The sequence below is a fragment of the Panthera tigris genome, chromosome D4, assembly GCF_018350195.1.
Source record: "Panthera tigris isolate Pti1 chromosome D4, P.tigris_Pti1_mat1.1, whole genome shotgun sequence".
Lineage (NCBI taxonomy): Eukaryota > Metazoa > Chordata > Mammalia > Carnivora > Felidae > Panthera > Panthera tigris.
The window spans coordinates 81,667,967-81,691,777 of record NC_056672.1 but is presented as its reverse complement, the minus strand read 5'-3'; the positions used below and the strand labels follow the sequence as shown (position 1 = coordinate 81,691,777).

The 23,811-nt window shown below is 41.6% G+C and overlaps 1 protein-coding gene across 8 annotated transcripts in view; it reads left to right on the top strand.

Annotated features, from left to right (window-relative positions):
* Nucleotides 1-23,811, top strand: part of LOC102949164 (spermatid perinuclear RNA binding protein) — a 72,379-nt gene that overhangs the window by 41,024 nt on the left and 7,544 nt on the right. For 2 of the 8 annotated variants that reach the window (XR_006210379.1, XR_446578.3), the window contains exons 12-18: nucleotides 1,283-1,441; nucleotides 4,565-4,699; nucleotides 4,899-5,039; nucleotides 7,733-7,856; nucleotides 13,273-13,317; nucleotides 19,294-19,427; nucleotides 20,796-20,846. Coding sequence is in view for 4 of the 8 variants with exons in the window: in XM_015543030.2 (XP_015398516.1) it covers nucleotides 1,283-1,441; nucleotides 4,565-4,699; nucleotides 4,899-5,039; nucleotides 7,733-7,856; nucleotides 13,273-13,317; nucleotides 18,422-18,516 (699 nt within the window). In the remaining 4 variants the exon portion in view is untranslated. The other 6 variants (XR_006210378.1, XR_006210377.1, XM_042963740.1 and 3 more) reach the window with 4 other exon arrangements.

Here is a 23,811-nt window from a genome sequence, read left to right as displayed (position 1 = left end):
CTTCATATGAATTGGGTGAATCAGTTTCAAGTTTTCATGGTACAGAGTTCTACTTATGTCCATTTTTTATAGTTGTACTATTTTATGTTGGCAGAATCTGTTATAGAAGATGCTATTGTTTATAAAGTTTGGGCTGCCTGGTCTCTCACTTGTCAGGCTATAATAACCATTTTTTGACACACCTCTTAGGTATAGATGGGATCATAAAGAAATACAACATTAAGTTGCTCCGGCAACTTAAAACAATAGTCAAAAGCTGAAATAGATACAGAAATCCTTAGGAACCTATCTCCATATATTTTGATATAAACCTTTAAATTAGTAATTGACAGTGCAACATCAACTGCTTGAAAGAGGGTTATAAAGATGCTAGTGAACATATTGTCTTGTAAACATCTAAAAAGCAGTATAACCTGGAAGGAAATGTTAAAAGCCATGCTTGAATGTGTGTATGCTCACACACACATGCGTGCTCACACACACACACACTGTTCAGAAAACTTTATCTTTAAAAAAGATACGAAATGCTGGGCATTGAATGGTAATAGAAGAATGGATATTGGGAGAAGTCATAAAGTAACTAGGCCTTGAGAGACAGGGGTGGAAATACAAACCTAAAACTGTTCCTGGTTCACTTAGTATAGAGAATAAGTCTTTGAATCTGAATCCTTTCAAGTGTTGATTATGGTTTAAGTTGAAAGCAAAGAGGACAATAGTAGAAAGGTTCACAAAAAATTAACAGGTAAATTGGTTCCAACCTGAAGACTTCTTGATTCCCTTTCTGTGCTAATTCCTCCTAATGGATTGAGTCATAGAATTTAGAGGTCAGCTAATCAGTCTTCCTGTTTTGCAGATTGGAAAATTGAGGACCAGAGGAGAAATACAGGATTAGACTGCCAGGTCTTTTCTTTTCTATCCATTGTACTTCTTACATTATGCTGTTTTACTTTTCCCCTCACCTTCTTGGTTGAATTTGGCCATGCTGTTTCTCTACCTCTTGCCTCCAAACTAAATAAACCAGAAGCAGCCTCAGGTTTGCATTTCTGTCATCCTTTATTGAAACCTAATTACTCTGAGGATGTTTTTCCCATTCTCTGTGGTGAAATTCTAGCAGGTAAATTTTGTTTCACCAAGGATTTGTAGATTTAGACCATCTTGCTCTTCCTGAAAGGTGTTCCATAGATTCAAATGTTGTGGATTTGAAACTTGTTCTCAGTATTTTATCTGTTCTCAGTGGTCTCTGATGTTTGAATAAAACTGAATCTTAATGTAATTTGTACAGGTATTACAAGCAATGGGATACCCAACGGGCTTTGATGCAGATATTGAATGTATGAGTTCCGATGAAAAGTCAGACAATGAAGGCAAAAATGAAACAGTGTCTTCAAACTCAAGCAATAATACTGGAAATTCTACAACTGAAACCTCCAGTACCTTAGAGGTATATTTATATATTTTTTCCTAAGAAAAAAAGTAGTGTATGTAGATTATAGAGAATTTGAGAGATGTGGAAAAGTGTGAATAAGAAAAAAGCATATACAAATGTATATAGTCCAGAGGCAGCCATTGTTATTATTAATATTTTGGTTTATTTCCATCCAGCCTTTTTCTGGGAGTATTTTTGTGATGGCAGTTGTATTTCCATGCAGTTTTACATCTTGGTTTTTTTTTTTTCCACTCTCAAAATATCTGTAACGATAACTGTATAATGCACAATACATAAATGTACCCTCATGTAACTAGCATTTTCTTTTTGCTGGCCACGGAAGTTCCTTCCAGTATTTCACAGTTATAATGTATCAGCACTATCAATAATAACTGAAGAGTGAAAAACCAGAAGATCTGGCAGAGGAAATTTAGGATTATTTGAAGTTTGTGCTGAGCTGTGGGAGGCCGTGGGTCATCATCAAGTCAGTCTAGCCCTGAGGGAGGCATAGCCTGATCTTGTATGTTCCTCAGACTCTGAGTATGTCCTGACCTATGAGCATATTGCCACAGATAATAGAATGGGACAAAAATCCAAGTACTGAGTATACCCAGCATTTTTGGGAATTCATGGGGCCCTTGTTTATTGCATTCTGCATGAGCAAAATTGGCTTCAAAGTAACAGCAAGAGGTTACATTAAGTTAAAAAAATGTTTTCATTTGTGGGCATGAGTATTTATCTGAGACTTAGTGGACTATGTAGTTTTTTACTCTATAAACCCCTTGTAGTACCTGTTTACTGCCAGATGCTGCAGAAATTATGTCCAGAGCCTCAAGATGTTCTCAGGCTAGAAGCATCAAAGGCATGTTCATAACTAATTATAATGTAATATGATGAGTACCGTAATGGCAAAATGAATATAATAATGTGAAATCTCAAAAGAGGAAGTGATTAGGAAACTTACACAACTATAAAATCAAAGGGAGTAAAATGTGAGCGAGGTTTTAGGTGATGAGGAAGATTTTGCTATGTGGAGAAGGGGTGGAAAGAAGGCATTGGGGCCAAAGGAACAGGAGGTATAATGGCCTGGGGTTGTGAAAGTAGGTGTTTGAGAGGCACCAGGTGGGCTGGTGGGGGGTGGGGGAGCAGAGAGAGGCTGAGGCCTGACTTGTCATGGGATATTGTGGAGAGACTGTGGCGCCTGGCTTTTGAGAGGCCCATTCGTTCACAGGTGATGGTCACAGGCAGGGCAAGATGTTTTACTGGCAGTGTTATAAAGACTTAGAAAAGAAAGTATTCATTAATTTTGGGACTCAGACTATTAAGTCGAGGGGAATGAAGGAGAGGGAGAACAGTGTGGGCTGCACTGATAGCCACATCCATGTGTGGCAGTTTTGGTAGTGAACACATCCATGCTTTGTTTCTATATAATGTAGTCATGGCATGGGCGTGGGGGGAAAGAAGGCCCTTATTCTTCATTTAAATTCTTCGTTTAAAATTAAAATATTAAAATGCAAATATTTGTATGTCTTGACTCATTTTTTATAAAAGTGATTTCAGATTTGGAAAGCAGAGAGTAATTACCATAGACCTAGTTTCAAAAATTACTCATTACCTTTTAAAGATGGAGACTGGACATTTGCTTTGAAATTTTAAAAAGATAGATTACAAAAAACTCTTCAAAAAGTGATTTTTTTTTATTGCATTCGACCCAGGCATGTTTATTAAACTAGGCTTGAAAAAGTGGTCCAGTGTTTGACTTTTTCTACAGCATTAACCACTTACCAAATCAGCACAGAGTAGTGTGTTAAGAGGATCTTGCTGTTCATTGAATTTGTAACATCATAATTGTTTTGGGCATTCATCTCTTCAGCATTTCTTGAGCAATTACTATGGTAGAATTAGAGGCATGATCTCTAACCTCAAAAAGTGCTCAATCTTTGGGTCTTTCCTTTCTCAAGATTATAGTTGCAGTATTTTGTCATTTGTTTTATTTTTGGTGCTGTCCTGCCTCTTCATTTGAGCCTTCACACTCTTCCATGAAGTACTTCTTCTCCTTATTGCAGTCTTAATCCTTCCTCGAATGAATTCTTTCTGCCACTCCTGGCATGATTTTTTTCTACAACACAAATCTAGTCCTGACTTTTCTAGATTAAATCTCTCCGTGGCTCCGCATACTTCTTGATAAAGTCAAAGCTCATTTGCATGGCATGCAAAGTCCTGTATGAATTGGCTCCTTCGAGGGCGTTTCTGATTGGGTCCTGCCTTCCTGTCCTCACTCCCTTATACAGCCACACTGTGCTTCTTGCTGTTTCTCAAACAGATGTTCTTTGCTTCTCTTGGGCCTTTCCGTGGCTGTTTCTTCTGTCTAGAATGCCCTTCTCCTTTGTTTCTACCTTATCATGGTCTGGTACTTACCTCTTTAAGGTCAAATTCTCATGTCACTTCCAGGAAAACTATCCTGATTGCCATAGAAGGTGATTCCTTCTGTGTTTCCATAGCACACATCTGTTCTATAATATATACTGTTTTAAAGTGATTATGTCTGTCCCGCTATACTCTAGCTCCTTTGGGCAGAGAATGACTGCTTTTATTCTTTTTTTAAATTTCAGAATCCATAGATTGTAGCCTACTGTTTTTACCTTAGGTGCCCTTAAATCTCTTTAGAGAGAACTGAGAGATGTGTAGGAACATTTTGTTCCCATCTCCCAAGTTGAAAATTATTTCTTCCTAACCCTAAAGATGAAAAACAGTGAACACTCAGATGTCATGTGAATCTCAACTGTTCTGTCCGCTTTGTTAGTCATTTAAAGTATTATTCTTAGATCATGAACACCACAGAGCAGACCCTAGAGTGCCACGTAATGGCAAGGCCATGTTGCTCTTGAATACTGATCTGTTGAGACAGCCCTACTCTAGAGGCAGATTGGCTTGATGACTGATTGCCGTGCTTACTGCTGTAGAGTTTCCATACCTTTAAAGATATTTTGTCATTTGTATATTGAGGTGATCACACATTCTAGCTCCTAAATGCTTGACAGTATAATTTTTGAGCGTCTTTTCAGCAGAAACCTAGTATAATTGTATTAATGAGAAATTTAATACTCTAAAATCTTACTTGATTGAACCTCCTTTTAGGTAAGAACTCAGGGCCCTATCCTCACAGCAAGTGGCAAAAATCCTGTAATGGAGCTCAATGAAAAAAGAAGAGGTCTTAAGTATGAACTCATCTCGGAGACTGGTGGAAGCCATGACAAACGCTTTGTAATGGAGGTGTGTACCTAGATTCAAGCCAACCTTTTCTCCTCAAAGACATAGGATGTCCTGAGCTCATATGTAAAAAAGTTTTAGACTGAGTTAATTCTTTTGGCACTATGTGACTTTTGGTTTTTCCTGTGTTGTGATACATTTAAATGAACACTATATAGAGGAATTATATGGGATAATTGCAGAGTGTTGTTCTTGATTTTAGGTAGAAGTAGATGGACAGAAATTCAGAGGTGCAGGTCCAAATAAGAAAGTGGCAAAGGCAAGTGCAGCTTTAGCTGCCCTGGAGAAGCTGTTTTCTGGACCCAATGCAGCAAATAATAAGAAAAAGAAGATTATCCCTCAGGTATGAGTTAAGCATTAAACCTTTGCAATACTTTTGAAAAATATTACCAGAATTAAGTTTCCTTTTCTGTCTTTGTGCCACTTTTTCTGAAGTTGTTTCTTTTTCTTGCATTTGACAACCTTTTCCTTGAGTTAGATCGTGAATACCATAATAATCCATGTTCTGTGGTCTTTGTAGGCAAATTATATATTAAAAAGAGGCTATCAATATTACTTGGGGGCTTTCGGTCACTCTTGATGAAGTAGAGCATTGAAGGATCTGGACTTTAAAGAGATGTTGTATTTGTTTAGGGGAGCTGCCGAGAGTATAGGGGCTTACTTTCATCAGAGTCTGCAGACGCACTTCCATTTCCTTTCCAGTTTTGTCCTTTTGCATTATTTATTTTGTGTTTTCCTTTGGGGGCGACACAGTAAAACTTGACCCTGTATTGCTTCTGTTCATGCCTGACAATGGGAATGTCAGTGCTGCTGAAGACCCAGGATTATAGCAACGTCTTTAGAAAAGATGGCCTCCTAATTACATGCTTTTGGATAACAGGTTCTTCTGTTATTTATGCATCAAAAATATTTTCTAGACATATGCTATGTACATGATTGTGAGGGCAAAAGAGATACACTAGTGAATATGAGCCATGTTCTCTCCCTGGTAGAAAGTTCTCCCTGGTGGAAAGTGCTGGTTCAGTAATGTGGTAGAAACAAGTCACTTGAAAATGTGTAGACTAATAGGAGGTAGCTTAGATTATTTAAGATTCTGTTTTAGTCGGTTTAGTTTCTTTTACATATGCCGAGTCTTCTCAAGGAGGGTAGAATTGATCCCGGTTTGTAGATGAGGAAACAAGGCCCAAAGAAATGAAGACGCTGCATTTAGTAGCAGAGCTAACTAATGGTAAGATCTCTTTAAATCGGGTTCTTCTCCGGGAATTCCAAAGACCGTGGGCATTCTGTTGCGTATGATAGACATTGTAGAAATTTGTTTTGTCTTTTACTCATCGTAATAAACATTGTCTAAATTCTAGGATTCAAACTGTAAACAAGGAAAACTAACTTTTACTGAGATACAAAATACAAATAAAGTGTTTAAATTGCACTGGTACACATGTGGAGGGAGAATAAGTGGAATTTATTTTCCTAAAACCTTCCAGGATGTTTGCTAAATTAGTAGAAAGATAATTGTTACCTTGTTTGTTTTGGTATGTTTTTACCATGAGTTACATCTTGTATTGGATCATTTTAGCGTTTAAAAAGCTAGTGCAGATAGTTATTAGGTAGTTAAATTTGGTTCTAGTAGACATGAGCTCTATTTGTGTGGAGTCACTCTGCTGCCACCAGATTGTTACTTCCTGACTACTTGGATTAAACTGTGTTTAAAAAAAAAAAAAAAAAACAAAAAAAAACAAAAGATGTCTTCATGAAGTTCACCCATTTTTAGAAATTTTCCATACTAGAAGCTATAAAACTCATGTGTTCAATGTGCTTGACAGCCAAGAAGCAGTCTATTTTGGATGTGTGGGCTACATTTTTTGTCAGCCAAATAGAAAAAATGGCTGTCCCTGTGCATGATACATTCGACCTTGAAACTGTCTTCTCCCCAGTTATTCTAGTGGTACAGGTGCTCCCAGGAGGAATGAAAGATGATGATTTTTCAGTGTGCGAGAAATGTGTGTATGCTCTGATGTTTAAGCTGTTTGAGATCTTGTTGGCTTTATTCATTGCACAGTGAGCTTTGAGGCTCTCTCTGCACCTCCTTCCCTGCACCTGGGTTATAGCAGGGAATTCTTGTAGTTTCTAGTTTGAGTTTTTGTTGTGTCTTTATGTTAAAAAAAATAAGTGTAATGTTTAATTTACAACTAGATGTTGATTTTCTTAAAATTTCAGTTTTAGAAAGGGATGTTTTAGCAGACTTGTGTTCTGTTAGTCCTTATCCTACTCTTCAGAGTTTTCTATTTTCTCAGTTGCTCTTTCTACTCTGAAGTAAAGAAAACAAAGTGTGGGTATCCTTATCCTCACTGTACAGTTAGTGGGGAGACTCTGGTAGATGTAGAGATTATGTGACTTTACAGGAGTCTCATGGCATTTTAGAGCAAGAGGGGACTTTAGAGGTGGTGTTTATTTAATGATTGGTACATACACATACAGCAGCAGAAACAGCCTCAAAGAAATCATGTGACCTTCCTGGAATTCTCATTTTTGGCCTTCCTGTCATAGTTCTGTTTGTGTGTGTGTGTGTGTGTGTGTGTGTGTGTGTGTGTGTGTGTGTGTGTTTAAACTCCACTCAGGTTCACAGTTGATTCGTGGTGGTTGGTTGTTGCAGTATTTTTTTGTCTGTAGGTGGAGAATTCAGTGGATTTCGAACCTAGGTATCAAGTGCCCATATTCCTTTAGTCAGGCCTAAAATGACTTTAAATATAATTTGGCTGCTGAAATTTGTGTATAGAAAGTGAACTCTTTCTGGGTAACCCTCAAGTGAAAAGAAGAAATTATTTGCATATTTTTATGAGCCAACATATTCTCCAGAACGGCTCTGTAAGGTAGGTGTCATTTTTATTTTATAGACGATAAATTAAGGTTCAAGGTCATAGATGACTCATTGACTCATCTACAGGCTCAAGTTTCTCATAGAGGTTGTGCATTACAGAGATGATGAGATGTTAGTTCTTATTTTTCTTAGTAATGAAAATGTGTTATTTTTCACAGGCAAAGGGTGTTGTGAATACAGCTGTGTCTGCAGCGGTCCAAGCTGTTCGGGGCAGAGGAAGAGGAACTCTAACGAGGGGAGCTTTTGTTGGGGCTACAGCTGCTCCTGGCTACATAGCTCCAGGTATAGTACAACCTGTAGGAGGCCTGCTTCCTCTTCCGGGTCAGACTTTGAAGAACAGCCTCTCCTTTATTTTCTGGGGTTAATTATACACGGTCTCTGGAAACATAGCAGGAGTGTAAGACGGGTGTGCGTGGAAATTCAAAAGAAGAGAATCTATGGAATGTCATAGGCTTTCCCCTGGCATCTGCTGAGTGACTAGAGGCTTCCTGGAGAGAGGTGACAGAGGAAGGATATTGTACCTGGTTGAGGGGATGTATTTTGACAGTGAGGAAACTAACAGCTGCTCCACGGATTGAGGGGTGTGGACGTTGAGCAGGGTGCATTCAGCGGGGGCCCAGAAGGTGGTTGGGTGTGACAGGAGAGGGAAGCTGCTGGTAAGAGACTCCCTCACTGGGGTGAAGCCTGCTGTTAGTAGCATTTCTTTAACTCAGTGTTTGGGATTCAATAAAGGCTACAGAAGTACAAACAGGAAAAAAAAGGGGAACTTACTTAATCCAGAGCTTACTCTACGTCAGAGACTTTTGCATAAATGATTTCACTTAATTGCTTTTTAATCTTCACAGTGTTTCCTCAAGTAGAAATTATTTCCATTTTCTAGATGAGGGAACTAAAGTTTAATGGGAGAAGGCAGCTAGCTCAGGCTGAGACATGTAGCAGACATCAGAGCAGAGATTTGAACGTAGGTGTTTGCGGTTGCAGAGTTTATATTCTTTCCCTTTCACCACCTGGCTTGAGGGAGATGGGAAGAGATGCCCTCTTTTTGCCTTCTGTTCTAATACTCACGTCATTTCAGCAGTGGATACAGAGCTGTCTCATTAAAGTTAAGTTGTCTGCAATATTGAACGTATGGAGCTTTTTTCCTCTAAGTTTATTTATTTTGAGAGAGACAGAGACAGCGTGAGCTGGGGAGGGGCAGAGAGAGCAAGTGAGCAAGCTCTGCAGGGTCCACACGGAGCCCGACATGGGGCTTGCGCTCATGAAACTGGGATCATAACCTGAGCTGAAACTGACAGTCTCAGATGCTTAACCAACTAAGCCACCCAGGCGCCCCCACCCCCACTTTTTTTTAAGGTTATTTATTTGCATGTATGGAACTTTTGACAAGTAAACTGCTTGTAGTTGTTGGTCAGGATGAAATTGTCATAAGGATTGAATCTTACCCCATCATTGTATTTTATGTAACATTCTTAAGTTCACTTCCATTGTGTGTGTGTGTGTGTGTGTGTGTGTGTGTGTGTGTGTGTGTGTGTGTGTGTGTTGTTTTCTTTTGTTTTTTTATTATTTTTTTAATGTTTATTTGTGAGGGGATAGGAGGGGCAGGGGGGACAGAGGATCTGCAGTGGGCTCCGCACTGACAGCAGAGAGCCTGATGCAGGAGGGCTCAGACCCACAAACCGTGAGATGATGACCTGAAGTCAGAAGCTTAACTAACTGAGCCACCCAGGTGCCCCATTTTTGTTTGTTTGTTTGTTTGTTTGTTTAAGAAAGAGAATGGGCTATTTGGGAAGTTCTATGGATGATGTGGTTTTGGAATTAGACTTGTAGGAGTTGATTCCAGTGGGAGCGTAGCGCAAAGATGTGTCATACAAAGAATATATTCACTCTTTCAAATATCATGTGCCTGCTTTGGGATTTTACTGTCATGGCTTATGATCGGGTAAGACATGCTGATGAAATAATCACGATTATAAACTGTGAAGGTTGTAATGAAGGAGAAGGGTATGTAATGTGAGGGAACATAACAGAGAAACTGGGTCTAGGCTTTGAGGCCTAAAGGCTTCCACAAAGAAGTGACACTTGACCTGAGCTTTGGAGAAGGAGGAGGAGTTAACTCAGGGAAGACTGGGGTGGAAGAGTGTTGCACACAGAGGGAGCAGCATATGCAGAGACCCTGTGCTGCTGGACCAGGGAACTTGGCTGGTGAGAAGGATGGAGGAAGGCCAAGACATCTGTAGCGTGGAGAGCATTGTGTGTTTTGGGTGGGGGGCGGGGGGAGACTTGACAGGGACGGGAGTGATTCGAGCTAAAGCCGGATGCGCAATCCCAGTCCTGGAGTCTGTGGTTTGGATTTTGGCCTTAGAATGCTAAGTGCAGTGGGAAGTCGTGAAGGGTTCTAAGGAGAGAAGTGACAAGATCAGACTTTTTTATAAAGATCACCATCTATAGTGTGAAGAATAGATTGTAGGGATAGAAGTGGATATGAAAAGACAAGTTAGAAGGTTTTGGTAAACTCATAGCCCAGGGCAGAGACAGTGCGGGTATCTCCAGCGGGTGCATGGCAAGGAGTGACCAGATTGAAGACCCTCCTGCAGAAGCCCAATTAATGGATTTAATGTGGAGAATGAAAAAAGAGGGAGGTCTCAAGGATTTCTCCCAGCATTTTCAGCGAGAAGAACTGGGTGGGTGACTTTGACATAGAAGGAGACTGCTGAGGGATGAGGCAGGGAGGGAGATGGAGGAGGACAAGGTTCCTTGTGGTTTGATTCTGTATATATGTCCCAAACTAAGACACTCTTCTGTGCATCTCACTGTTTCTACTGATACTTAGTACTGTTTTGCTTTATTCCATCATTATTTAAAGGAAGCCGCTTTTATTAAATGATGACAGGCAAGTTATTGAGATGAACTTTCTTGCCTGTGCTTACGTGTTCAGTGGGGGCTTTGTCCATCCGGTAGCGTCTGCGGTTGCTTGGTCTTCGATGCCTAGCCCCCGCCCAAGTGGGAAACACCCATCATCTAGTGGTGGTCATCGTGGAAGGCATCATGTGTGTTTGCTTGTTGCCAGGCTTGTTGGCTTTATAGTAACTTTTCTCTTATGTCATCGCATTGGCCTCTTTGAAAAGGCCTGTCTCCTGAAGCTTTTAAAAACGAAGTTCTTTTATAGCCTAGAGAAGATTCAGATTAGGTCAATTAGATTATGAATAGGTTATATGCCATCTGCGGAGTGTCTTCTGTGCAACAGGGACTGTAGTAAGTATTTTTACATACATTATTTAATTACATTCCCCTGCCAACTCAATTACTGTAGAAGACTGTGAGGCTCAGAGAGGTTAAATAACAGGCACAAAGTCACCTTGCTAGTGAAAAAGCGGAGTCGAGGTTCGAATCCCACAGCCTGATCAGTGGCCAGCTTAGTAGTTGTGGTTTTATCTCTCCTTGAGGAGGCTTTGGTAAAACCCTTGAAATTGTAGCCTTGGCCGTCCAGCCAGCTACCTTTTCCTGGAATAGACATGATGTACGAACTTCTTTTTAAAGTATTAATTTCTCTTTTGGCCTCTGATACTGTTCCTATTTCATATTTCCTAGTGTTGCTTTCGGCTGCATTGCATCCTCTTGAAAGACAGGATTTGGGGAGCACTAAAGACTAAGACTTCGTTGTACTATCCCCGGTTTTATGTGACTTAAGTATAGACTAAAAAGTGAAAATTTTCATCTCTCTGGAAATGTTTGAGTTAGTCCCTAAAAGCAGTTTACTCATTCAGCATACATTTGAGTGTTTTGTTTTAATCAAGAGATTTGGAACTGTGCATTCGAAGATTGACTAACATCTGCCCCAGTGAATGCTTGAGGTCATATGAGGTAGGAATAGACACTTGAGTAAACACTGTGCAGTGTGATACAAGTTAGAACCTGGGGGGGGGGGGGAGAAGGAGTGAACAGCAAACCCAGGAGACTTTACAGAAGAGGTGACATTTGGTCCTGATCTAAAGGATGAGTTGTAGTTGGGCAGCTAGAGAAGGAGGAAAAAAAATCCTTGCAAGCAGCAGAAATGCTTATAGAAAAAGGGGTTGTAATGTTAAAACAAATCTTTTTTTTTTTTTTTTTTAGGTACAGTGTGAAGGGCTCATGTAGGTTTTATTCCGTTGTATTTTATTATTTTAGGGAGAGACAAGGTGAGCTGGGGAGGGGTAGAGAGAGAGAGAATCCTAAATAGGTTCCATGCTCAGTGAGGAGCATGATGTGAGGCTCGATCCCATGACCCTGGGATCGTGACCTGAGCCAAAACCAAGAGTTGGATGCTCAACTGACTGAACCACCTGGGCACCCTTTGTTCTGTTTTATTTTGTTTAAAAAAATTTTTAAGAAAAATATTTATTTTGAGAGAGAGTGCAAATGGGGGAGGGGCAGAGAGCTAGGAGAGAAAGAATCCCAAGCAGGCTTCCTGCTGTCAGCATGGAGCTAACGTGGGGCTTGATCCTATGAACTATGAGATCATGACCTGAGCTGAAATCAAGAGTCAGATGCTTAACCAACTGAGCTGCCCAGGCGTGCCCCTGCCTCTGCACCCCATTCTATTTTAGAACCCAGTTTCCCTAAAGATTTACCCAAGCAATTTAGTATTTATGGATATATTTTAAAAAATATTTATTTATTTTTGAGAGAGTGCAAGCGGGGAGAGGCAGAGAGAGAGGGAGACACAGAATCCGAAGCAGGCTCCAGGCTCTGAGCTGTCAGCACAGAGCCCGATGTGGGGCTTGAACTCACGAACTGGGAGATCATGACCTGAGCCGAAGTTGGACGCTCAACCGACTGAGCCACCCAGGTGCCCCAGTATTTATATTTTTTAAAGTTGTTTTATTGAAAGGTTAAAGATGGGGGCTTCTGTTAACACAGTATTTCTAATCCCTACTACACTATAAAGAAGCTTGGAAGATTTCTCATTTTGCAGATATGGAAAGACAACTCAGAAATGAAATGTTTAAGGACATATAAGAATCTAGAGCCAGAACAAATTGATTCAGAAACTTCTCTGTTCTTTAGACTGGTTTTTATTGACAGTGTGAGCCTTTTCCATAGGCACCAGATGCTAATGTTAGTTTTGCCAACATTTACTGAGAGCCTCTGTGCTGGGGCCAGGAATTCAGATTATCAGGAGACATGGACCTTGTCCCCAAGCTCACAACCTGATCCACATGCCCATTTTTAGCACCAGTTGAGGCTTTAGCCTGTTCTGGCACTGCCTTCTGAAGAAACCTGGAAAGTTCTGTTTTCCAACTTTAAAGAAATTAGTAATTTGAGTGATTCTCAGCATTCTTTGTTCAACAAAGTATATGTAGGGAGTGGTTATTATGTGACAGACCTTCTGCCAAGTTGTGGTGATGCAAAGGTGTCAGACTTGGTGTCTGTCACCCTAGTGGGGGACACACACACGGAGTCGATAATTGTAACACAGCGTGGTAAGTGCAAGGAGAAAGACTATTCTGGTGGGTTAGGAGAACCTTGTAGGTCATGCGAGAAATCTTTCACGGTAAGCGGGAACGGAGGGTGCGGCCACTGTGGGAATGGCTCTCGTTCATCCAGCATCTAGAAGTCCTCAGGGCCCAAGATGCCGGGCCAGGCAGTCCTTGTGAACTGGGCCAGGACCGGTCGAGTGCCCTTTGCTCTGGAATGATCTGCTTTCTTCTCTTTGTACCAGGCTACGGAGCACCGTATGGTTACAGCACCGCTGCCCCTGCCTATGGTATGTATGCCATGTTTCTGATTTCTCCTCTTAGCAGTGCTGTCACAGCAATCTAGAGCACAGTTTGTATCCAGGGTTTCTTTCAGTGAATTGGAGGATCTCAGACGTATTCATTCTAGTGACCCAACTTAAATTCCCTTTGAAAATGCCACAACCTTGTGGTTCTTGGTTTGGTTGGAGTTGCTCTTCTCTCTGCTTTGCCTGATTGAAGGACTGCCTGTTCTAATTGCCTGTTTCTGACCATATGGAAATTAAATATTTTAAGTAGTTCTTCTTACAGCCAACTTATACTCCATTCAAAGGCTACTGAAGGGCCAAACCCGGTTTCTGGCTTGACTGCTCGCCGGTTACATGGCTGCACTGAAGTTTCTGGCTTGAAACCGTGTGGGTGACTTGAGTTAGGGTTAGGAAATGTTCACTTCAAATTTGTAGCCATCGTCCTTTTCCGTAAACTTTGCTTTAGAGGTGGCGTAAATGAGCCCCAGCGTGGCAGTGGGCTCTCACCAGCAGCGTTACTGAAGTGCTGACTGCAGACAGTCTGTGGTACGTGTTACAGAATCATAGGATTGTCTCCTCTCCCTCCAAAAATAAGAAAGTAAAATAAAAGTAAATGCAGAAATGAAACTCAGTGGCCCTTTGGATAACTTTTGAATGAGGTTTATGTGGCAATGGAGGCAGTAGGTTTGGAGTCAGTGATATGCCCTCTTAGACCTTTTCCCCGAGGCGCTACACGCTGTGGGTCCGCCACCTGCAGGATGGCTGCCACCGCGAGAAGAAGAGAGCGCGGGTGTGCGTGCGCGTGAGAGAGCGTGGCGCGAGCGTGTGTGCGTGCACGCGTGAGCACGTGTTGGTGCGACCTCAGGCTGGATGTGCACGCGCACAGCAGGGAAGGACGTGGACCGTCCCACTGCTTGTGGCGTCAGCCCTCCACACGAGTCTCAGGACCCTTCATCATGCTTTCTCTCTTCATGCGTCAGCTTTTCCATCTTTGTTCAGATGAAAATTATGGGTCCTTACGACACTGCTAAATTGAAGCTTCATCTGACGTCCTAACTGTAAAAAATAAGTAGAAAATGAACAGTTTTACTACTTTCCCCTTTAAGATAGACTATTTCTATCCTGGAAAGATGTGGAGAAGCTGCAAGTGTCAAATGTTTGGGGCGAGTTTTCTCTACAGCAAAGTGCCCAGTCTGGGGTTTCCTCCTCTACCGGAATGTTTCCTCTGGAACACTCCAGTATGGTCAGGGCTTCCCCAGATTCCCCACGTCCCTGATGTGGGGTGATTGGGAAGTGAGAACTTATTCAAGAAAATGTTTTCACCCAGAATTGCTTCTAAATTCCAATTCTCTAGTTCCTTGTGGTTTTGGCCATTTGCTTTTCCCATGCAGCCACCTTGTGGGTATCCTGGCCACCTCATCCCTCCTGTGAATTAGGTCTGGGCAGTTTATCCAAATGCATCTTGACTCACTGCTCCATCGTGCTATGTCTTGCGTGAGCGGCAGAGCACCCGCCTGCTGGGGCGGGTTGTTAAGTCTGTGTCTTTCTTTTAGACAAAGTGAAGTCTCACGTTCTTCGGTACAGGTTTGCTAGAGCTTAATTTTTCTCCTTGAAACACTGGTTTGTTCTAGGCTTTAAGCTGCATTCATGTTTTTCCTCAGTCTTTAATTTTTCTCTCTTGTTCCTCCCTTTCCTCTAACATTATACTTTCACCCTGTGGCCTCTGAGCCCCACTTCAGAAGGCTCCTCTCTTCCATGTGCCATATAACTGACTTCCAAAGCTGGTGAAATTTGATGCCCCCATTTTTCACATAAAAGATTTGGTTTTTAAATGTTACTGTGATGCCAACCTACTAAAACAATGCTTTATTTTGGCTGTAAGGTAAATATGTCTTTTGGCCTTTGTAAAGCTGTTGCATGTGGGGTAATTTCCCTCTGATCATCTGGTGCTCTTGAATACCTGCTGTTGCTGCTTTGTGATTTCTCCATAGGTTAAATATTAGACTAGAAATAGCAGATTTCAAATCATGCTTGAGTATGCAGAAGTTTGTGAGGCCACAAGAACTCGTTCATTACAAAATTAAGAAAGTAGTTAATCTTTCCAGATTTGCCACGCCAATATCGGCAGTAGCCATTAAGAAAGTAAGTACCTGGTCGTGACTCCAGGTGGAGCGGTCTCTCTGGGGAGCGGAGGCCTGCACGGAAAGCTGTGCTTTGGGTCTTGACTGACAGCCATCCCTGTTTCTCCTGTAATATGTCATGTGCCAAATTGAAAACGATTCTGGATTTCTGGAGTCCCTCTGGAATATTAATCAGTAGCACTGCTTTTGATCTTTGGAACTCATGGCTGCTCACTCAAATGAAATTGCCTTCTGAATATCATTCTTCCTAGGATATAGCCCTCTTAATTTTGAGTGGAAAATAACTAACGATCAAAATATTAGGAGCAATTTCAAAACAGGAGATCTGTTGAGAGGTTTGTGAGTCTCCTCCCAGATGGTTCATGTTGACTGACTAATCTGGAAAAGGTTAACGATAATTACTGTAAGATATTTTTTAACCTGAAATTTTTATTGGATTATTAAACTTATTTGGAGTCCTCTCCGTTTCTTTTCTCTGTAGGTTTACCCAAGAGAATGGTTCTGTTACCCGTTATGAAATTCCCAACATATCCTGTTCCCCACTACTCATTCTTTTAGCAAATGACAGAAGCTAATTCCTATTGAACAACAAATACAGTACAATACAGAATGTTAGAGAAAAAGCCTTTTTATCCTGCTTTCTTTGAACACATACTTGATCAAAATTATTTGTAAAGAACATCTTTCCTACTTTTTGATTTTAACAAATGCAAATTTAGTTCTCTAAAACTTGAAAACAAAAAAGAAACTAGTTCTGTGAAACGGTACCTCATTTCCGGAAAATAACTTATACCAGCCCTTCTGTTCTAGGGAAATAAGTCTAGCAGTTCCAAGTTTAAGTTTTAAGAGGAGTATCAGATTATGTAAAATTAAATTTGTGAAGGATGTATAGAGTCTCAAACACTGATCACAAATAAACTGCTTTGTTGTAACACAGAGTACTGCCTGGTTCCTGACGCAGTCACTGATTCTTAGCTCTGATTGATATGTATTTGCCCCAGGGCACTTGAATTTGGGCTGTAGTTATTTTTTTTAATACAGTACAATAGAGACTTTTCATTTAAACTTTAACTTTGTAAATACTGAAGTGTGTAATTAAAGCCAATAAAATATGGGTTTGAATATTGTTTTAGCTTATTATTTTTGATATGTTTTGGTATCAAATTACAAGGAATTGAAAACTAATAATAATTTAGCCCTCGAAACCCATTCATTTGTAAGGAAACTGCTAAAACAAAGCAAAGGCAATTGTTAGCTTGAGCCAGTCTGCTCACTTTGTAAGCCCTTTGTACTGCTGTCCAAGGGCCTCCCCATGATAAAGGTACATTCTGTTATCCGAGCATTGCTTATTCAGATGATGGCACTACCCAGAGATGGGGAAGGAGGAATGTGATTATTTTAGTTTCCTAATTTCCAAGTTTTAAAAGAGAATAAATTAATCGATCAATCACCCTCTCTTGTTCTTGTGGCCTTCTTCACTCTGTAAGATATTGTGTTCACTTCCCTGGCTTTTTTCATGCAGATAGAAGATTAGCGATTTTTCTGGGATTCATTGAAAGGTCTCTTTTCCTCTTCAATTACATCAGAATCTAAAGCAGCAACAGGGTCCCCATAAAAACTTGCTCTTCGATTGTCCCAGTTCTTGTTGAGTGCTGCTGTGAAAAGTGACAGGTTTCAGCCATGGGTCAGCATTTATTTTTAAGTTTTTCTTAAAATTTATCTGATTAAGCTGGTGAAAAATGATCAGTCGGTAACATTGTGCTGTCCTGTAAAGGGTGCAGACCCGAGCCTTCCCCTTGCATTCTCGCCTTGTTTGGAAAGCCTATGATGTTACTAGAAGGTAATGGTTTCATTAAGGTACTCACCCCCATGAAGGCACCGGTGTGGTCCTGTGTGGATATTTCTAAGTCGCTGTGTCTTAAAAATGTCCATTTTGAGTACGAATTAGCTTCCCTTTTCAGTTCTGCTTCTCAGAGCTGAACAGTGCCCATCAGTGAGAATGGGCTTCATGAAATACTGCAAATTTATGTACCAGATTTCTCTGGGACCACTAAATGAGAACGAGATGGGCAATTTAAAACAAACGTCAGTGTCACTTCTCAGATGTGTATTTATTACGAAATGGCTTGTTACTTCTGCTCCTTGACCTTTAGTCTTTATTAGTGGTGGGTGATACTTTAATAAAACCTCATCACTTGCTAGAAATAGCTGTGAACTTATCATTCTCATCCTGTGCATTAGTGGCTAGACATAAACAAGAGGGCCCATTGCAGCTGGGAGTTTTCATGTTTCATTGATTCATTTTGCTGACCTATGGATGAAACGGAGCCATCACTGAGAAGAAAAAGCATGGCTGGTAGTGTCCAGTTTTTATTAATTAAATATTTACAATAGTCCTTTTTGTTTCTGGAATACTATTAATTGGCAGCTGCAGCTGTATTGTTATTTGAAATTGATCGTCAAATTTGCATTCCAAGTTGGAATCTCTCTGGAGATTTCTCTTTAGAAAATTCTTTTGAAGTAGCTGACTCAGCTTTGGAATTTAACCCCTCTATAATGGTGAAAAGGGAGCTGTGCTGTTTTCCAACATGATGGCAGTCATTTCAAATGGTTTCTACCAAGTCTTTTTTTTTTTTTTTTTAATTTTGTTGTTTGTTGGAAGTTACTAACCATGTTGTAAACCTGCCCAGTTGCTGCAAACTTTTACATTTCTCTGCTTTACTTAAAATAATTGAGCTGTCAGTCCTCTGTTAGAAGTGGTAACCATGCAAGTTCAACTGTTTAAATTTTGTAATGAATTAAGTGTCCCCCTCCCCACCTTCTGCCCTCCCCCCCCCCCTCCATTTTGTAATGAAAATTCCACTTACAGCTGAAAGAGCAGAGAAATATAAATGAAGCTCTTGGCTTCACCAAATTCTGTGAAATTAACACCAAGTTTTGCTTCTCTGCTCTTTTCTCCACTGTAGGTGGTTTTTTCATTGACAGCCCCTATTGCCAGCCTCTGAGCGTCGCACCATTTATTATTCACTTGGGCCCTCAAGATTTCTTCTCTGACTTCTAGAACCATCAGGTTGTCTGGCTTGAAATGGCAATTTCTGTCTTGGTCTTAAGAGCCTTGTGACCCCCTGAGGCTTTCCAGCTTTCAGATACACCACTCTGACACCTTCTTTGGAAAGCAATGACTGAGCATTTTACAGAAGAGCAATACTTTTATTCAAAGCCACGGTGTCTGTTTTAAAACTTCTCCTTTGGAAACCTAGCAATATCTGTACTTAAGCCCTCCTAGCGTAGTCTCTTGTCCGGGAGTTTACAGACCAATGGAGAACTTAGAATCAGTGTGTGAGCTGTGCTATCTTCTGACAGTTTTTTAAACTTTTTTAGCACATAACTTGGGTAGTTGCATTCCCGACTGCGTCAGTTAGCGCTATTATAATTTCTCAGAGATAGGGGTTCTCCTTGAAGCCATATTCTTTGCATGGGGGCTGGCACCCAGCCAGGGATGTGGCCTGCAGCCCCGGCTTCTTCCGGCTGCAGGAGCACCCCCTCTCTTGTGCAAGGTAATTGGTCCAATAGATTCCCAACATACCTCATGCTGACTAGATGCAGCGCATGGTGCGTGCAGCAAGGAGTCCTGAGTCGTTTGTAGTCGCACAGAAATCGTTAACCTGGGAACAAACCACTGATAGATTTTTCTGCTATTAGCCTTTCCTTCTTTTTTTAAAATTTGGGTGAATGTTTGAAAATCATGAATCAGTCAGTCACCGTTATTAATTGAAGAGCTGGGAATACCTCGTTAATGTATTTTTAAAACTGGTGTTGGACCCTCTGTGTATTTCAGGTTAATACTTTTAAGCAGTTTTCAGCACGTTTATCTCACTTTATTCTCGTTCTCCTCGGACCTTCGTAGCCATATCACTTGTATAAAATAGGCTGAGATCTAGTGACTGTAAGCTGTGGTCTCAGTAAACAAAGGTAAGCTCTTTTATTTTCTGATTAAAGAGAAAAAGTCAATGAACACAACGTGCATATATGACAATCATACAGGATGTATTTGATCTCTTAGGTCTTATGTCATCATGATTACCTTTAAAATTTTTATGATCTAAATGTAAAATAGTTATTTTCAGCATTTGTTTTAATACCCTTGTAATTACTTTTTATTCAAGAGAGACATTTCACTTTTACGAGTTAAATGTGTATATGTGTGTAGAAACTTATGATATAACATATATGTGAATTACACACACCTGTTTAAGTAAAAGAGTTTGGTGGTGGGAAGAGTCACCTAAGAAGACTTTAACGTCAGGGCACTCTTTGGGCCAAAGTGCTAGAATTTCATAAGCAGCAAGATTGGTAACAATGCTGGTAGGATCCATTTATATGTAGCTGTTACACAAGCAGAGGATCAAAGTGCCAATTTCTCAAGGAGAGAAATTTCTCTGAGAAATGCAAATCTCTGATCTGTGTTGTATGCCCAATACAACAGCAGTAAGAAGCCATAAAAAGAAAAAGCAATAGAAAATTAAAAAAAAAAAAAAACCAAAATATTAAGGTAACTATGGAAAAATAATATGTCATTGACTGTCATTAAGCTAACTATTTGCAGAACCAACTCTGGCAAGACTCAGAATGGTAAATACCCAGTCTGCAGAGACCAAATAGACTTCAGGCAATTCATCGAGCTTTTTCCAAGGTCAGGTAGCTAGACGATTAATTTCCCACCTTCCTCAACCATCATGGAGTTCATTTACAAGATGTGAGGGTTAGGCCAAATATCTTAATAAGGATTTGCTTCATTTAGTGTGTCCCATAAGTACATTTCATATGTGATAGATGTTCTGTGCTGAGGCCGTATTTCATATATATAGAGATTAAAATGAAATTTCATGTTTTATGTGTCTCTCAGTAGCGGTTTTCTTTTTATTACTAACTTTGAAGGTTGCTGGAACAACGTTTCTCCCATACAGAATCTGTATGTACGTCAAACGTGGCTTTGGCACCCATAAAAGGTTGTATGAGGCCTAGCTGATGAGGACTACGTAGGTTCCCGTTCTCATCCAACAGCCGAGTGTCCATTATGTGCCAGATCCTTCTCCGGGCACTAGCAAAACAGAGGCTCTGCCCAGTGAAAGCATTTTAAGTCTGAGAGTGTCCTTGTTGGTGAAATTGGGTTGATTATAAATATCCTACGTTGGGAGGCAGATGATGCATTAGCAGTGTCAAAGGATAATGACCTTGATCAGCAGTTTATTTATACATTATTTAATAATATAAGCCCTCTGACACCACTGAAATGGCCATCATTTGGAAATTCACTCATTTTAAATATTTCCCTGGCAGTTTTGAGAGCCTGAAACCAACTCTGTTTTATGTTCCTGGACCTCTCTCCAAGTAAGTGAATGCATTGAAATGAAAAACAATTATTCCAGTCCTTTTTAAGCAGTTTTTATAGTATAGCAAAGACCAAAGTGGTTGCTGTAAACACTGACCACATTTTTTTGACAAGTGAGGGGAGTTTTACCCTTACAATCAATCGTTCATTATAACTTGCCTGTTTATTAGATTTCTTTAATAAGTGCAGTGGAGGTAAATGTTCAATAGTGAGTTAGGGAAACAAACTAAGACTTGCAATGCGCCTTCACCCTTTCCCCCAGCAGTTGGATTTCTAGTAGTCGAGGGCCCTAAAAACTAGGGACATTAAGAGCAGTTAAAGCTGAAAACAACCTGCTCTGTGAATGGTCCTCCTGTACCTCCCACTCAGCACAGGCCAGTGCGTCCTCGGTGGTGGGGAGCAGGATGTAGCGTGTCTCTGAAGTCCTCAGAGCAAGAAAGGTTCTGATGCCACGCCATGCGGTGACCATAGGTCTCTCAGTGTCTGAAGGAGGCCTGGCAGGGAGATGGGCAGTAAATGAATAACAGCTGCAGAGTCCAGAAACTACCTGCTGCTGGGGTGAGTTTCAGTCTGATGTTTCTCTCTAGCAGTTACTTCCAGGGCACAAACTAGTACTTCTTATGTAAGAGTGAGTCTCTTCCCTTCCTCATCCCATCTTCCAGAAAGACTGTTTTAAGTCAAGAATTCAAGTTGAGTTAGTTGTAAGAATAGAGATCCTTTCCCACATTATCATTTTAGGTAGGAGCTAACAGCTTCCATTGATACTTGAAGCAGTGATCTTTGGAGATTTAAAAAAATAGCACCATAGTGCAAATTAGGTTATGTAAGCTTTACAGCACAGCTAGAAATAGGGACTAGAAACCATGTGGGAATCTGGGCCAAAGGATTTTTCTCCCTCCAGCAAATTCCCGTGGGGCTTGGGAATTGGAAGAGTTAATACACGCAAAGTGCTTTGAATAGTACCTGGTGCCCAGAAGTTCTCGGTCAGTGTTGGCGGTTCCTGCCATGGTTGGCTGAAGTGACAGAAGGTATGTGAGGGAAGCGAGACTGTGCTGGCAGGTAGCTGAGAAGCAGGTGCGTGACCTACTCAGGGGAGCTGCATTGGTTCCTTGGTGGTCGCAGGTTTCGGGTGCTTGCAGTCTTTGAGAGAGGACTCCTGGCATCGGGGGACTAAACAGGAAACACAGAGCAAATGCTTGGTGAGCGAGGCAGTGTGGGGAGGTCGCTGCACACCCATGCTGACTGAGAGTGCCCGTGTTTCTGCTGAGGTGGTGAAATGATTGGCCAGTCTGCTGCCAGGGATTCATAAATCCTTGCTTTGGGATTTAAGTGTGCTTAGAACTTCAAAAGGGCTGAGCTTAGAATATCAACCTGCTGATTCCCAGTTTCCTACCAGTACATTAATAAGAAAAAAGAGGTGCGTGATTTCAGCGAGGCCTGGAGCTCACTGGTGTTGGGCCGATAGTTCTTGTAAACCACAGACCGAGGGGCCTGGGTGGCACGCTTAGAAGGCCGCTGACCCTGCCGCTCCCCTTCATAGCATTCCCGCAGCTTCTCTCTTCCAGTTTGCTTCACCACTTTGGAAATAATCTGCACTCATCGCTACACGAGGCCTCCCCTGTTTGCTCTTCTCTCAGATAACACATCTGCCTCTCCATCCCACTCTCTTCAGCAGAAGGAAAGATGGGTAGATGGTGAGTCGGATGCTGTTGGTTGAATAGCATAGTCCTGTCCCTTTCTGCACAGGCTTCAGGCACCTCTGAGGAAGGATGGGCGGGTGCATCCCCGTCCGCCGGCACGACGTACGCTAGGTGGGGATTACAGATTGAGTTCTGGGATGCTCCAAGTTTATAAAAACTGTGTCGGTAGGGACTGAGCATTACCTTTAAAGGCAAATAAGGTAGATTTGCGTTATAGTCAAGACGTGCCTCCTTCTTCTTCTTCCTTCTTCCTTCTTCCTTCTTCCTTCTTCCTTCTTCCTTCTTCCTTCTTCCTTCTTCCTTCTCCCTTCTCCTCCTCCTCCTCCTCCTCCTTCTTCTTCTTCTTCTTTTTTTAATGGTACCAGCGATGGGAAGTGAAAGAGGAGGGGACATGACAGCAACAGCTTCAGGGGAGGCTCCAACGGCCTCTCTCTTGCTGTCCCCCCAAAGCAAGAGGCTTTTCTTAAATCCAAGAGGTTCCCCCATTCCTCAGCTGTGGCCATTTGGTGGAGTCATTTCCTCATTGAGCCAAGGTTGAGGGAAGGCCTTTCTTTTCTTCATTTCTTTCTTTTTTCTTTCCCCCTTGACCAATCAGTTTTAACGTCTTCACCCCTTGGTCCTTCTAAGCAGGGTCTTGGTGATTCGTGGCAGAATTTTGCCATTTGTCATTTCTGCCAAGTGCGGCTGCCCTTCCGCGCTCTGCCCAAGCAGTGGACGGGAGACTGACCAGCATGTCCTGGCTGGAGATGTGTGGTCCTCACCTCTTCTGCTGCTTCTGGCCCTAGGAGGGCACGGGATTAGCCCGGCAGGCCTGCGGACGTTCTCTCAGCGCTGCCTGCGGCCCAGTCTCTCAGCCTGCCTCGAGTCTCTGTACGGCTGGGACGGGTGGTCTCTGCACATGTCAGCTGAATGTCTCCGGTAATGGAGTTAACAGGAGCCTTCTGTTTAGGTCATTTTGGGCTGTGGGCAGCAGTAGATTGGAGAAGGAGCAGAAGAGAGAGAAGGAAGAAATGCTGAAATTACTCTCTTGCATGTGCCGGGCACTTGGACCTTGTTTTCAAACAATCTTCTTGGAGGTGGTATTCTCATTCTCAGATAAAAAAAAAAAAAATAGGCTCAGGGTTCAGGGCTGGAGTTAGGAACAAAACCCCAGTCCGTCCGATGCCAAAGCCTCTTTTACCACACCGTGTGCGCTGTGGGTACCGTCTGGACAAAGGGGAGGAGCGCGCCGGGTGGCAGGAAGGAGGTGTGCAAGCCGTGGGCC